This window comes from Somniosus microcephalus, chromosome 23, assembly GCF_052327205.1.
Source record: "Somniosus microcephalus isolate GS21.2 chromosome 23, FLI_Smic_1.0, whole genome shotgun sequence".
Lineage (NCBI taxonomy): Eukaryota > Metazoa > Chordata > Chondrichthyes > Squaliformes > Somniosidae > Somniosus > Somniosus microcephalus.
This window is the reverse complement of record NC_141009.1, coordinates 53,021,050-53,037,180: the sequence shown is the minus strand read 5'-3', so window position 1 is coordinate 53,037,180 and position 16,131 is coordinate 53,021,050. Positions and strand designations below refer to the sequence as shown.

At 45.7% G+C, this 16,131-nt stretch overlaps 1 protein-coding gene across 1 annotated transcript in view; it reads left to right on the top strand.

Annotated features, from left to right (window-relative positions):
- abca2 (ATP-binding cassette, sub-family A (ABC1), member 2) overlaps positions 1-16,131 on the top strand; it is a 603,170-nt gene that overhangs the window by 247,651 nt on the left and 339,388 nt on the right. The window contains exon 5 of the mRNA XM_085965847.1: positions 3,590-3,711. Coding sequence (XP_085821973.1) covers positions 3,590-3,711 — 122 coding nt within the window. The remainder of the gene's footprint in view (positions 1-3,589; positions 3,712-16,131) is intronic.

Below are 16,131 nucleotides of genomic sequence, written 5' to 3'. Positions count from 1 at the left end.
TTTCTACTTGTGGGGAAGAGCAAAACTAGAGGCCATCAATATAAGATAGTCACCAAGAACTCCAGTAGGGAATTCAGAAGAAACTTCTTTAACCCGAGAGTGGTGAGAATGTGGAACCAGCTACCACAGGGAGTGGTTGAAGCGAATAGTATAGATGCATTTAAGGGGAAGCTAGATAAGCATATGAGGGAGAAGGGAATAGAAGGTTATGCTGATAGAGTTAGATGAGGAAGGATGGGAGGAGGCTCTGTGGAGCATGGTGTGGTTGGGCTGAATGGCCTGTTTCTGTGCTGTATTTTCGATGTAATTCTATGTAATAGGTGTTTGGGAGGAATATGGACCAGCTGGTTGCCCAAAGAGGGGGAGGAGGTCACCCCGAGATGCTTCTGTGTCCTTTCTAGTGAAGCCTAGGGACCAAGTTACCTGTCTGTGCTCAGTGTGAGGATGTTGTGTGTGGCATGGGTAGACACACTGAAAGGAGGATCTGTGCGTGTGTATGTTATCTGAAACTGAGATGATATATTACTGTTTCTTAATAGGCACCTAAAACTGTTAATATTACAGCAGCCTTTATCACTGACGCAAGGGATAATAACATGAGATTTTTTCGCAACAGAGAAAAGGCAATTAAACCATACAAGCCCATTCATTTTTTAGATATAGATCAAGTGCAGCTAACCTGCCTGCCCTCTCCTCTCTATAAACAAATCTTGAACCCATTTATAGTATCTGCTTCAATGGTCTTCACTGTAACTTGCCATTACAGCAGAGTGCTAAATCTACTCTGAACTCTAGCAATGGGACATTACCCTCTTTGTAATATTGAGTATCCATGAGTGAAACTGAGATTAACAAAGTTTTCATTGGGGTTTCAGTTCTTTCTGGAATTGAGTAGAGTTGTTGACGTAACTCGCTGTCATGTTTCTTGAATTTGGTTGTTCTGGGAGTGCTGGAAACTCGTTGAACGATTACACTACAGTGGGGTGATTGTGAACCTGTTAAGTGGCCAGGTATGTTCTTCCTGCATCCTGTTGCTGGACCGAATAAAGAAAAAGATGACTGGGCAGGGGAACTGAGTGTTTATTATTCAACAGTGCAGCTTTGATTATTCGGTGAGACAGGTTGATGGAGAAAGGAAGGCCATAATTAAGCTCAAGAATTAAAGGTGTAGTTTCCAGATACTCTCTTTAGTTATTAGTTGAAATGAGCCTGTGAACATTGAAGAAATGTAAACGTAATGCGCTGTTTGGTTGTAAGCTTGGAAGAGGGTTTCACTTCCTCAACCACAAACCGTACTCTTCAGCAGAAAAATACATTCCCTTTTGTTCATGAAGTGTTAAATGCAATAAACAATTTGAAGCATCAAGTCCCAAGGTTTCTTTAGGAGATTGCACTGTTCTCATGTTCAGCCCTCGAGGGGCAGGGTTCCCAATGAAAGGTGATTTTTTTTTTCTCTTGCCAATCTCCTGTATATCTCTGCACAGGACTTTCATTCTTTGTAATGCCAGCTATTCTTTGAATGCAGATGGAGTCTACTATAAACCTGCAGTGGCAACAGATCATGTTCTCTTTACAAACAAGAAATGCTAGCTTGAATATATGATTGGAATCAAATAGTGTTCTACTAACAGTGGTTAGAATCAAATAGTGTTCTACTAACAGTGGTTAGAATCAAATAGTGTTCTACTAACAGTGGTTAGAATCAAATAGAGTTCCACTAACAGTGGTTAGAATCAAATAGTGTTCTACGAACAGCGGTTAGAATCAAATAGAATTCTACTAACAGTGGTTGGAATCAAATAGTGTTCTACTAACAGTGGTTTTCTAACATGTAGCCTTTTTAGCAGTCACCAAGGCTCTGTGCTCAAGCAATAATACAAACTGTGTAATGCGAAGTATCCTAGAGTATTGTTTGACGAGTATTATTGTAATATGGTGCCAGCTTAGCTCAGTGGTAGCACTTGTGTCTCTGAGTCAGAAGGTTGTGGGTTCAAGCCCAGGACTTGAGTACTTAATCTAAACTGTCAACGGGGCAGTACTGAGGGATTGTTGCACTGTTGGTGGTGCTGTTTCTCGGATGTGGCGTTAAACCGAGGCCCAGTCTACTTGTTCGGGTGGACGTAAAAGGTTCCCTGGCTTCACTCGAAGAAGAGCAAGGGAGTTTTCCCAGTTTTGTTACAATTATTTATCCTTCAACTAACATCACTGAAACAGATTATCTGGTCATTTATCTCACTGCTGTTTGTGGGACATTGAACATAAGAAGTAGGAGCAGGAGTAGGCCATACGGCCCCTCGGGCCTGCTCCGCCATTCAATAGGATCATGGCTGATCCGAACCTAGACTCACGTCCACTTCCCTGCCCTCTCCCCGTAACCCCTAATTCCCTTATCTGCTAGGAAACTGTCGATCTCCGTTTTAAATTTATTTAATGTTGCAGCTTCCACAGCTCTCTGGGGTAGCAAATTCCATAGATTTACTACCCTCTGAGTGAAGAAGTTCCTCCTCATCTCAGTTTTGAAAGGGCAGCCCCTTATTCTAAGATTATGCCCCCTGGTTCTAGTCTCACCCATCAGTGGAAACATCCTCCCCGCATCCACCCGATCAAGCCCCCTCACAATCTTATATGTTTCGATAAGATCGCCTCTCATTCTTCTGAACTCCAATGAGTAGCGGCCCAACCTACTCGACCTTTCCTCATACGTCAACCCCTCATCTCCGGAATCAACCGAGTGAACCTTCTCTGAACCGCCTCGAGAGCAAGTATATCTTTTCTTAAATATGGAAACCAAAACTGCACGCAGTATTCCAGGTGTGGCCTCACCAATACCCTGTATAACTGCAGCAAGACTTCCCTGTTTTTATACTCCATCCCCCTTGCAATAAAGGCCAGGTAAGGCCTCAGAGCGTCGGCGAGAAACACAAATTAGCTGCCATGTTTACATAGGTAACAAGAGCGATTACACTACAAAAAGTAATTCATTACCTGTGAAGTGCTGTGGGACATTCGGAGGATGTAAAAGGTACAATGTAAAGGCAAGTTCTTTTCTTTCATTACCAATGGGTATAAAATAGTACAGCATGTATCCAGGGCACCAATAGCTTCTCTATTCTAGTGTTATCACCAGTAAAAGCTTCTATCTCATATTAGTGTAGCTTGATCTCTTGTGTTTAGAAGACACATAGATGTGAATAACGCCACATTTTACAGCAGTGGCCACCAAACATTTGTGATGTTTCAGAATATTTATTCAGCAGGGCTGCTGAAGTATGATTGAGAGCATCAGGGCTTTTGAAGAAGCTGTTTCTCTCAAGTGCAGGTGAATTTCAGTCACTGTTCCCTTGTAAACAGGACCATTGTAACTCACTTACACCAATGGTGACTTACAGGGCTTCAACAATCAGTTGTACAGCTAATTGAAGTGAGTGAATTAATGTCATACAACCACAGATGTCTCTCCTCTGCATAGGGTTCGCTGAGGAAGGTTATAAGTTGTAAGCTTTTTATTTTGAGTTTGATAATATGCAGCAACTTCCAGAGGTTAAAGCTTAGGTTTAATTATTTTGCCTTCGCTCCTGTATCTCATTAGGGTTCACTCTTGGATCAGTTGTGAAGGACCGGGCTGAACTTCAACACTTCTTGACACACAACTTGTCCATGTCCAATGAAACAGCTGGACTCCTACTGGGATCAAGTGTCAATTTGAAGGAGGTAAGGGAAACGAGAATGAAATATGTGGTTGATCAGATGAATTTCGACAACCAGTACTTGTTTGGGAGTAATGTGAAGAGGCAAGGACAAACATATGGACAAGCATACATCATGTACACTGTCACGTAGAGTATCCACCTGTAGGAGGCGACAGCAGGCGCGTCCAATCCTCACTCACGGTATTTCTCTCCTGATCTTACTGTTGTGCTTGAACTGGCCCATTTTACCAGTACGTCCAAGCATGTGTTTTAGTGACATTGGTTGAAAGATAAGTATGGGTTAAGACACCCTTGCTCTTCTTTGAAATAGTGTCATGGTGTCTGAGAGGGAAGACGGGGCCTCAGTTTAACGTCTCATTTGAAAGATGGTACGTAGGACAGTGCAGGGTGTAGGACAGGAGAGCTAGAATTGCACGCACTCGTCCCAACAATATACCTTCCATGAAGATCTGAGGGGCGTTTGTTGATTTTTGATTTCCGTCATGGCTAAGCTGCATTGGAGAAAGCACCTCATGTGGATCAGCGGATCATTCACAGTCGATTGGTGAACAGTTGGCGAGCTGCAGGCGGATGATGGGGGAATATCATGAAAAACCACTGGTCTGATAATTCCCACAATTAAGGACCATGACGAGGTGTGATGAATCACCATTAAATTCCCACTGAAATGCCAAAAGAGGGCCTTTCATCCAAGGAAGTGATTTTTTTCCCCCTCTGTGCTTATTGTTGCCATTGGTTTCATGGATGAGTGTAGTTGTGGCATGTAGTTATGTAGTCCGGGGCTCGCTATATATGATTTCCAGTTTGCAAGCCAGAAATGCCTGTTTTATTGAGTGTACAGGAAACTCTTTGGTATCCGGCACCGACGGGACTGGCGTGTTGCTGGTTGATCAAAAATTCCGGATGACGGAGCGGGTTATCTACCGAGGCTATTTTTAACAAAGAAAAAATTAAAAAAATCAAGAAATGTGCAGTATACAGTAATTGGGTACTCACCTACAGAATGTTGTGTTAAATGGATGGTGGAAGATGCTTGATTAAGTACAGTACTGCCAGTTGAGGGTAATGCAATGCAATGACTACCAGCAGCTTGGGAGACACACCGTACCCCTGTAAAATGGCAGATCAGAAGAGACTACCGGCAGCGCGGGAGAGTCAGACTCCTGTTACAGGGGTATTGAGGTGTTCCGACTCCCGACAGTGTCAAGAAACCGAGTAGTGGCAATTTGGAGAACTACCCCCACTGACTAACTCGGCCACCGCGGGAGACTCGGACTCAGCAACATTGCCGGTTATTGAGGTGTTGTTTTCGGAGTGAGAATTTTGCCGGTTAATAGAGAATTCCGGATATTTAGGTGCCGTTTAAACGAGAGTTTCCTGTATGTGGTGGTGCTGGAATGCGAGTCCGCAGTGTTGAATTATTTTAACTAATGTGGGTGATGCTAGAATTTGGCATAGTAAGATTTAAAAAAAACACAAGAAAAGACTGCAGGGCTCAAAATATTGGCACACCCCATATCAGGTCAGCTTCCTGTTCCTGGTAACAGTGATTGAGATTTCCTATCGGCCTTTTGCAAGGTTCCCCATCCTGCTGTGAAGCCCACGTCAACAGAAACCAAGTGCAGTCTGTTAATAATAGGGCTAATACAGGGATGGATTTAACACAATTAATATTAATGAATGAAGTCAGGTGAAATTGATTTTAAAAATGCGTATTTCACAATCTAACTGTAAAGTAATTACTGCATAGTAACAAATATTCAGTCTATTACATTCTGTTATTTAACTAGCTCTATCGAGGCTATATTGTAATCTTGACACCTATCCCAGTTTGGAAGAGGGTATTTCTATTTTTCTACCCACCTTTCTGATCACAGAAATCACAGAAACCCCACAGTGCAGATAGAGGCCATTTCGGCCCATCGAGCCTGCACCGACACATATCCCACCCGATCCCCGTAACCCCTACACCAACACATATCCCACCCTATCCTGTAACCCCACGTATTTAATCCCCCTAACACTAAGGGTCAATTTATCATAGCCAATCAACCTAACCTGCACATCTTTGGACTGTGGGAGGAAACCGGAGCACCCGGAGGAAACCCACGCAAACACGGGGAGAATGTGCAAACTCCACACAGACAGTCGCCCGAGGCCGGATTCGAACCCGGGTCCCTGGCGCTGTGAGGCAACAGTGCTAACCACTATGCCACCGTGCTGCTCATTTAATATCAATAAATACTTTGTGACACAATACTGAATAGTTGCACAGTGCCAGATGGTGCTGCTTGTTATGGATAGCTGTTCAGGATGTTAATCTGAAGAGATAATGCAGCAGATTATTAATGTTTTAAAATTATTACAGTAAAATGTTTTCAGGGATGACCCTTGATTTTATGGGACCGCTTGAAATTTTTGGACAGTTATTTTTGTTACTTTTCCTTGGAGGTGTCCATATCAAAAGGAGCATTTTCATCAGTACAATGCCCCCCTCACCTGGTGCTATTTTCGCAGACAGTGAAAACAGCTTGCTGTGAAAGGTTGAGATCTGTTGGCTGCTGAGTACTCCCTGATGACACTCGTGCACAGATCCTGTGGGAATGCAAAGGAATGTTCAGCAGAAGTATGACCTTGGGCTGCTGCTGCTGCTGCATACTCCAAAGGTCGAAGACAAAAAAGAAAAAGAAAGACTTGCATTTATATAGCACCTTTCACATCCACCAGCTGTCCCAAAGCGCTTTACAGCCAATGATTATCCATCTCTGCATCACCAGCACAGATTGTCCTAGCCTCAAATATCAACTCCAATTCTGGCCTCTTGTGGAACCCCGATTTCCTTTGCTCCACCATTGGTGGTCGTGCCTTCAGTTGTTTAGGCCCTAAGCTCTGGAATTCCCTCCCGAAACTTCTCCACCTTGCTACCTCTCTCTCTTCCGTTAAGAGGCTCCTTAAAACCTACCTCTTTTACCAAGCTTTTGGGTCATGTGTCCTAAAAGCAGAGAAGTTATGCTGAATCTTTATAAAGCGCTGGTTAGGCCACAACTGGAGTATTGCATCCAGTTCTGGTCACCACACTTTAGGAAGGATGTGAAGGCCCTTGAGAGGGTGCAGAGGAGATTTACCAGAATGGTTCCGGGGATTGGGGAATCTTAGCTACAAGGACAGGTTGGAGAAGCTGGATTTGTTTTCATTACAGCAAAGGAGGTTGAGGGGTGATTTGATAGAGGTGTACAAGATTATGACGGGTTTGGATAGGCTAGACGGGGAAAGGCTGTTCCCACTAGTTGATGGTACAAGGACTAGTGGACACAGATTTAATGTCTTGGGCAAGAGATACAGGGGGGAGGTGAGGAAAAACTTTTTTACACAGCGAGTGGTGAGGACCTGGAACTCGCTGTCGACGGAAGTGGTGGAAGCGGAGACACTCAATGTTTTCAAGGGGAGACTGGATAGGCACTTGAGGGAAATAAACTTGCAGGGCTACGGAGATAGAGCGGGGGAATGGGACTGACTGGATTGCTCTACAGAGAGCCAGCACGGACTCGATGGGCCGAATGGCCTCCTTCTGTGCCGTTATGACTATGGCCCCGATTTTCTGGCCGCCGTCGGGTGGCTTTTCATGTGGCCAGGGGCCGAAAATCGGCGAAAAAGCGGGTCGGGGCCCCCCCCCCCCCCCCGCCTGATTCCCCGCCGCGTCCGACTTTCGGACCGCCGTTTCCCCGCACCCTGCTTCAGTCCCGGCCGCCGCTGGCAGGACTGGTCGTCGGCACACTAATTACCAATAATTACCTCGTTGAGGTAGATTTTCCGGGGCCGTTGCGACTTTGGGGCTTTCCCCACATGAAACCCGCCTGCGGGGAACCCCGCTGCTGAGAGCTGGCGTGAAGCTTGCCGGCTTGCTAGCTGTCAGCTGCAGGTCAATGGAGAAGCTGCGATTTAAAGGGACAGCACTTGTATGTTGAAGAACCTTGTCGCTGAAGGCTTGGGGCTACTTCTTCAAGGCTTAGGCACAGCTGTGGAAGGTTGGGGCCTCACACACTTCTCCAATGCGATCTCCTGGGAAGCCCCTCTCGCCACCCTCACTCAGCGCTTCCTCAGCGGCGGCATCTACAAGAAGCATGGGATGCCTTTTTTTCCTTCCCTTCTTGCCATTAGAGGATCTCCAACAGCAGAGGCGGCAGCAGCAGAACTAGGAACAGCATGATGAGCACCAGGAGCACCAGGCTGCTGCTCACTCACCTGAAGCTGCACAGGCCAGAAGGGGCCAGCGCTTGGAAGTGGCTTGAGAGCACCTTGCTGCGCTTTAGGGGGCCATGGGGACCCGTTTCTGCACTGGCAGTCCTACTCAGAAGGACTTCCATGAAGATCTGGTTTCTCTGTTCAACTGATGGCCAACGCTGCTCAAGAGATGTCATTCTCTTATGAGCACTCACCATGTTTTCCGTACCCTGGCGAGTTATCTCCTCCATGGAGGTTGCCAACCTTTCCATGGTGATGCGTTCATGCGCCAATGACTCCACAAAGGCTCTGCTCATGGTCGCTATGGACTCCTCCATTTGCTCCACACTTGCAGCGACCCTGGAGACAAAACCTGCCAGAGACTCCTGCATCTGTGCATGGAGATCCATCACCTCTTGCAGATGGACCCAGAAGCAGATGGTCGACATGCAGCGCAGCTGAGCTGAACTGGCAGAGTCCTGCGCCCTCCGACGAGGACTCTCCACTGCTGTCCCTGTCTCCAGAATCTGCTGAGGCTCACTTGTGAGCTGTGAAACACCAGGTGACAACACTACTCTGTCCCGAAGGTCCCCCCGAGGTGTGAGTGTCTGCGCTGGTGCTGGGTGCGCTTACTTCTGCTGATGCTGCGCCCTCAGAGGTTGGAGCTTCCTCTGAGGAGTCTGGCTGCACAGCCTCTTCCTCCTCCACAGTGAGGACGGGGGTTCTGGATGGTACTGTGGGGGAGGTAAGGAAGGAGTTAGAGATGTAATGCCAAGGTTCTTCTGGTGACTCCCAGCGAGTTGGCATCTGCTGACACCTGCGTCCATGCAGCATTGGTCTCAGTGGGAAGCCTCTTCCTCCCTGACCTAGGGAAGAGGACCTCCCTGTGGGCCCTAACCCCATCCAATAATGCCTGCAGTGAAGCCGCGTCGAATTTGAAGGCAGCTCGGGGTCTGGCACTGGCCACAGCTGCTGCAGGCTTCTCTGCCATCCTGTATGGTTCATTTGGAAGCCTTCAGAGGATGCAGTGCTTGCTATGGACCTTGAAAGCACCACGAATGATGACATCATACTGTGGGGATTTCTGACTCGAATTGGACAATTAGCAAGACTTCCCACATGCTGAGAATTAATTGGCCACTTGAGGGAAAATTGCGTGGAGCTGGCTGACACTTTTTTATGTGTGTCAGAAACCCCACATTCGGGGAAACCCGACCATTTCCCACACAAGCCGAAAATCTGGGCCCATGACTCTAATATCTCTGTGTGGCTCGGTGTAAAATGTTGTCTGATAAAGCTCCCGTGAAGTGCCTTGGGATATTTTACTACGTTAAAGGCGCTATATAAATGCAAGTTGTTGTATGTTCTGTTAGACCGTGGTATTGAAATACAAATTCAAAAATCTGTATTGAAATGTTAGGTACATAGAATGGGATATAATGTTATGTTTTACGTAGCCTGTGGATTACTGATGTGTTGCGTCTTCCTCCTGGGGCACTACTTCTACTTGCAATGCCAATGCAAGACATAAGAAACAATACTATTCTGCAGTGTAGGAGAGCAGATGTATGCCATGTTGACTCATCGCCATGAGACTGTACCATTGTTGGGCTGATCAGAAGTCCCAACAGGAAGGGAGAAATCCATTAGCAGAGAATCCCAGAGGTCGCCCTACGCATCAGAACTTTGCGCTGTGTTAAATCTCTGCTGCATTATTTCAACCTTCGGTCGATTAAAAATTGTCTAGGAAACCACACCTTGAGCTATCACTTTGCAGAGTTGACAAAACTCTACCTTTGTCCGATGTGGTTACTCAGAGTGGTCTTAACCACCTTAACTACTCTTATTTATTATAGTGTATAGGTAGAGTAGAGCGTCGTGAATTAATTGTAGAAAGAAGGTCAAGCAGATGAAATTTAATGTAGGCAAATGTAAAGTATTACCACCAGTAGGATGAATCTAGTTGCAATAACTAATGACGAAATGGAAAGGGATACAAGACTCCTAGTAGACTCAACGGCCAATATGTCCCAACCAATACAGCGGCACAATCGACAGGGCCAGTCGGATGTTGAACTACATCGCCAATGCAGTGGAATGCAAGTCAGAAGAAGTTGCGATTCAATGTTCACTTTAAGTTGTGCAGCGCTCTGCAGCTCCCGCGCAGCTGGCTCACCGGCTTTTAAATAGGAAAAAAACCGCGCATGCGCGGTATTTTGAATGGGCTGCGCAGTCCCTTAAAGGGGCCACGCACCCCTAAAAAATTGAAGGGAACGTTGGTTGCAATCCAGACTCAACAGAAGTTCCAATTAGCATGAACACTGACCCAGCAAGCAGAAATAAACCCACATCACGGCCCCCCAGCTACAGCAAGGTTGAAATGAAGAGCCCTCCATTACGCCAGAAACAATATTGATCACAAAAATGAGGGCAGACTAAACATGCTGCTCTATAAGCAACGAGGGCATGCACAGTATCTATAATCGCGTGCCATTACCTGGAGTCCTTGTGCTCCGGGACCCACTCCCGTGTCTAAGACGGTGATGAGAATCTCCCCCTCCCCCCCCCACCCTTGCCGTCATACTCTGGGTACCGGGAGAGAAAAGACGCAGTAAAAGAGTCCTGGAGATGAGCAGCAATGCCGCGACTCTGAAATGGATAGGACATATTCCAGTATACAGTGCATTGTGGGTACGGACGTCCGCCATTTTGGCCCAGGAAGGATGCTTTTAGGATTGGGCCGGGGGGAATCGCTTTTGGGAATTGATAAATTGAATTAAGTATTTTAGTGTGTTTTCCCTGGCTGCAGTTCGGGTCCATCTCTGACCCACGAGAAGTGAAAGTGACTAATGTGCAGCTTGAGCTCCAGCTCGTGTTCTATTTCTGTCCTGTCTCGTGAGCTGGAGAGAATGACTTGGTGGGCCGTATTTTACCCACCCCTGTATTAGCCCTATTATTAACTCTAGTCACTGGATGATCACTAAATGCCAATTGTAGGTTCAAGGGAAGACCATAGGCTACAAGTGCCGCTCTCCTCATTCTTGCTTATGCCACCAGACCATATTGAATCAATTGGAGGCCTATGTTTGTGCTGCTTCTATGGGCAACTGCCAGTAGCCACACAAAGTTGGGACCTGGATGCCATCAAAGGTGCAGAGCATTCCTCTCACTCACCTGTTGGGTTCCTTGATGGAAAAAATACCCAGGTAGAATAGCTGCAACACTCAACTGCAGAACAGGGTGGTGCAGCGTGTTAGGCTTTCCGATGGTTTGAAGGGTGAATGGTGCTCTTTATGCAGCTTGCGTTGGAGAAAACACTGCAACTGTGCCACACTACACATGACCCCGAATAATGCGACCCGAGTCTATTGTAGACTTAATATGTAACATCCCAGGACAGTTATCCTTGGGCAAATAGACTCTGAAATACAATGTAATTAAGCGAACGAATACCAGATGGTGCCTCTTTAAAAGCTGCTGATAACTATCAAAGTGAGCTTGGCGCACGTGCGGGTTGCAGTATTCTGCGGCTGGCAGAGGAAGCAAAGTGTGACCTTGTTTACAGAGGGAATATAATCACTTCTGTGTCTGCTAAATTAGGCTAATAAAGTAAATTGACAGCATCTTCCATCAGATAATGGCCAGTTGCTTGTCATGACAACAAGAGCCATGGCAATCAATATTTGTTTCAGTCAAATAGCTGAGGCCATTTGTTGTATTGACAGTGTGCAGTAGATTGTTCAGAGATTTAGCCAGTGGACTCCTGAGCATACATGCAGAAGACAATTGCTAAAGTATACAGTCTCTTAGAAGTACATTGGTACATTTAAGAGATAATACTCCTGATTCAATAGAAATGACACAAGAACTGATTAAAACTTAACCAACAAAGTATGCAAAAGGATATGATGCATGCTTTGGTTGTTAAGATCAAGACTCCCTCTTTTTATATTTACTTATTTCAAGGAATAATAATAATAATAACCAGGGTTGGTCACCTAGCTTGATGTTAATGGCAGAGTGAGGGATATGCCGGGCCATGAGGTTACAGATTGTGGTGGAATACAATTCTGCTGCTGCTGATGGCCCACAGAACCTCACGGATGTCCAGTTTTGAGCTGCTAGATCTGTTCTGAATCTATCCCATTTAGCATGGTGGTAGTGCCACACAACACAATGGAGGTTGTTCTCAGTGTGAAGACAGGACTTTGTCTCAACAAGGACTGTGCGGTGGTCACTGCTACCAATACTGTCATGGACAGATGCATCTGCGACAGGTAGATTGGTGAGGACGAGGTCAAGTAGGTTTTTCCCCCTCGTGTTGGTTCTCTCATCACCTGTCGCAGGCCCAGACTGGCAGCTATGACCTTCAGGCCTCGGCCAGCTCGGTCAGTAGTGGTGCTACCGAGCCACTCTTGGGGGGTGATTTTCATTCGGAAGTTGGGAAGGAGGCAGGACTGCAACTTTCGGGGTTGTAGTCCCGCCTCCATCGAGATGCGGCCAATCCACGCAATTTTAACTTGATTGACCTTGTTGAGCCCGCCCAGCGGGCTCAGCAGGCCAAGTAAGGGCCACCCGGCAACAGGTGACGTCAGACTGAAATTTCATCTGTCAAGACGTATTGGCAGATGAAATATCAGTGTTCACAGCTGTTTGAAGCTGTCAAACACTGACAGTCTGACTTCTAACCTGAGTCCTTCTACGCAGACTCAGAACTCTCACCGGCACTGAAAGCTGCAGGCTGTCACTTTTGATAGATCGCGGCCATTCTGCTTTCTGTGCCGGCTGAATGATGGACTCCCGAAACCTAGAGGAAGGAAGGCTGTAAAGGTAAGTACAGGTAATTTAAACTTCTTTACACACTTTAGACACACCAAACACACTTACCTTTGCACTCATGCACCCATCACTCACCTGAACACCGACATCTCGACCCCTCCGAGTCCTTCAACCCGACGACTCTAACCTGGCGTGGTTTGGAGCCCTCGGGAATCTCACACGACAACCTTCAAAATAGGGATTAGGCTAAAAACTGTTAACAGGCAGTTAATTGGCACTAATCCCTTCCCGCCTCGGGTCGGCGGGTCCCAGTGCGGGGCGGGTACCCGCCTCCTTTGAAACTTACATGGAGGCGGGTTTTGGGCGGGATGGTGTCGGGACCCCCGAATTCGGGAATTTAACCCCCCGCACGCCTCCAATCCCGACTCCACGGCACACTGAAAATCGACCCCTTGGTGATGGACATTGAAGTCCCCCACCCAGAGTACATTCTCTGCCCTTGTTACCCTTCATACTTCTTCCAAGTGGCGTTCAACATGGAGGAGTACTGATTCATCAGCTGAGGGAGGGCGGTAGGTGGTAATCAGCAGGAGGTTTCCTTGCCCATGTTTGACCTGATGCCATGAGACGTCATGGGGTCTGGAGTCAATGTTGAGGACTCCCAGGGTATAGCATAATTGAAGAGGGAATTTGATAGGTATATAGAAAAGGAAGAATATAAAAGGATGCAGGAAAGGGGCATTAAATGGAATTGGAACAGATATCTAGTTAAGGCACTAGTAGTGGCACAGGCTCATCATGCCAAATGGTCGTCTCCTCCACTGTAATTTCTTTTATTCTTCCTTTCTGGTTAAGGTCTTTTATACCATGCTTGTCAGATAGATGGTTGGTCGACATTATATTCATTGATTTAGAACAACAGTGATATCTGTAACCAGGATAGATTCTGCTGAAGTTGACCCTGGCAGTTGCTGGGAACACAGTAAGACATGACAAATTGGAGCAATTGGCAACTGAATGCCAACAGCAGCTGTGATCCAGCAAGTGATGGTTGCCCCTTGTGCGTGCACGGGACCTCGTTCCAAGTGATGATGCTGCCTGAAGGGCTGGTTCTTCAGGTTGGAGAAACTTTACTGCCAGCATTCTGTGCAGACTTTCTGGATTGATAATGAATGCTGAAGGAACTCTTCTGCTCCAGCAGAGCCTGCATTAAACATTGGGAACTGTTCTGTGCCTGCTTCAGTCATTACAATAGAAGACTGACCGGTCTCTCTGATGTTAGAACAAAGTGTCCTCTTCCAGCACATTGCTCCATTTGGCGTTGCACTGTGATGAATCCAGGGGGAAGAGACATGTTTTCTTTGCAGTTTACCAAACAGATCTCCAGTATTCTGGGTGATTGTAGGCTTTGTAGAACCTAAAGCAACAGTTCTTGCCAACTGAAATTCTTAATTTTTTTCTCTTCAAGTAAGTTATATTTTGCCAAAAGTTTTCTATTATTATATCAGAAGAAACTTGGACAACAGTGCTGTAAAAATGATTGGCTACTACTGTAATGATCAATAAATCCTGGACAGATTTATTATGGCTGTCAACCTTTTGCTAATCGTTCAATATAATTTACAATTCCGTCCATAAAGACCAGGGAAGAGAATGTCGAGACTAAAATTTTTCATGAAATATATCAGATATACACTATCAATACTAGTAAGCCTCACATGGAACTGCTTAGGGGTAATCTGAGGTATGGAGTGTGGTTTCTGATGATTAACCAGTGCTCTTCACAGTGAAGTTAACTAAGTTACAATGTACAGTTATATTCCTAGAATGAGTTCCTTCTGCCTCTTGGCGAGGTCATCTGATTTCCAACAAAACTCCAAGTTAAATGACAATTCACAAAAATCAAAATGTAAAACTGCACTCACGGTTTAAATAGTCACAAAAGGTTACTTGGAATCTGCTGGGTTCCTGTGAGTCTCTATGGCCCTGATTTTTGCGGTAGAAATAACAGTGAGGCTATCGGCTCTCAGCGTTATTAAAGACTAAATTGGACAGCAACTTCCAGCGACTGCACATGCGCAGTTAAACACAGACATCAGGAAGTGGCTGTCTGAGATGCCTTGCTCCTCCTGAAGCTTCGCTACACCGGTACCTCGCCAAGAGACTCAGCATTGAAACACATGGAACGGTGTGAAGTTGTGATACTTACCCACTAGATACCCACTAAACATGGCAGAAAAAGTTAGGGCTGGTCCATTCAAGTGCAAGTGAATTTTTACTGGCGTGATAAATCTTAATTACTGCCAAACAACCTCTCTGGAACTGAAAATTAACTTTTACAAGTGCGGAGTTTCATTCCTTCAGATTTTAATTATTGTTGGAGATTTAAATTTAAAAAAAAAAAAAATGTTTTTCTTTTTCTTTTTCAATCTTTTATTTCTGTCTCTTTCTCTTGCTTTATTTCACTTTCTGTACATGTTTGGACATTGAAATAACTATTCTAACTGACACTGCCTGGCTTAGACTCTTCAATCTGATTGGTTGAGGGTACACACAGTTGCGTGCCCTGTTCACACAGGTCCCAGATCCCCTGTAGAGGGCGCCGCGCCGTTTTGGATTTCTAATAACCACAAGTTCCAGTCCAAAAGCCCATAGGAAGTCTGCGGGCAAGTGTAAGTGCAATGAATGGCGAGCGCCTTTCGTTCACCGCTGACCGCAAAATCCGGGTCTTTGTGAAACGGAGCTCCATTGGAAAATACTCAGCTCTCGTGCACAAAGGCCAAAGCCAGAAGAAAAGGTGGAACAGCGCGAGATGCCAGCGAATTCCTGCAATCAGGATCCAGTTGTTAAAATGGGACCATTGGTCAGGCATGGGATTTGAGCACAAGTGGGCTTTAGCAGCTGTAGAGCCCACTCGAAATAGTGGGGCCCAGAAAGCAGCAAGTTGGGGAGTGCAGCAGATTGGATCGGCCTGGGAAGAAAGAGATGCAACAGTGGAAGATCGGGGTCAGCCGATTCAAGATCCAGAGAGTGAGCAATTTGTGCAGTCAGATGCGTTCAGTCTACTGGTAACTGCTATGGTACCATGTGCAGTTATGATTTCATTAAAGGAGGATTTAATTAAAGTTTAATATTTTTAATTCATTTAGCAAATATCCTGTTAATGAGTAACTGTATCATGAAGTCCGGTTTAATTATTTCATTTAAGTCAACAATTTATCTGTGCTATTATCATTGTAGCCAAGTGTTGGACTCCTGTATTATCTTCGTGCTGTTTATTGATACACCAGACACCTGTCAAGAAGGGTTAAAACCTCTGCTCAAATAGCAGAGTAATTTAATACTAACTCATTGTCTGCCCATAGTCCATTGTTATTGAAAAAGTGCAACATCCCCACTGACACCTGGGAATCCCTGGCCC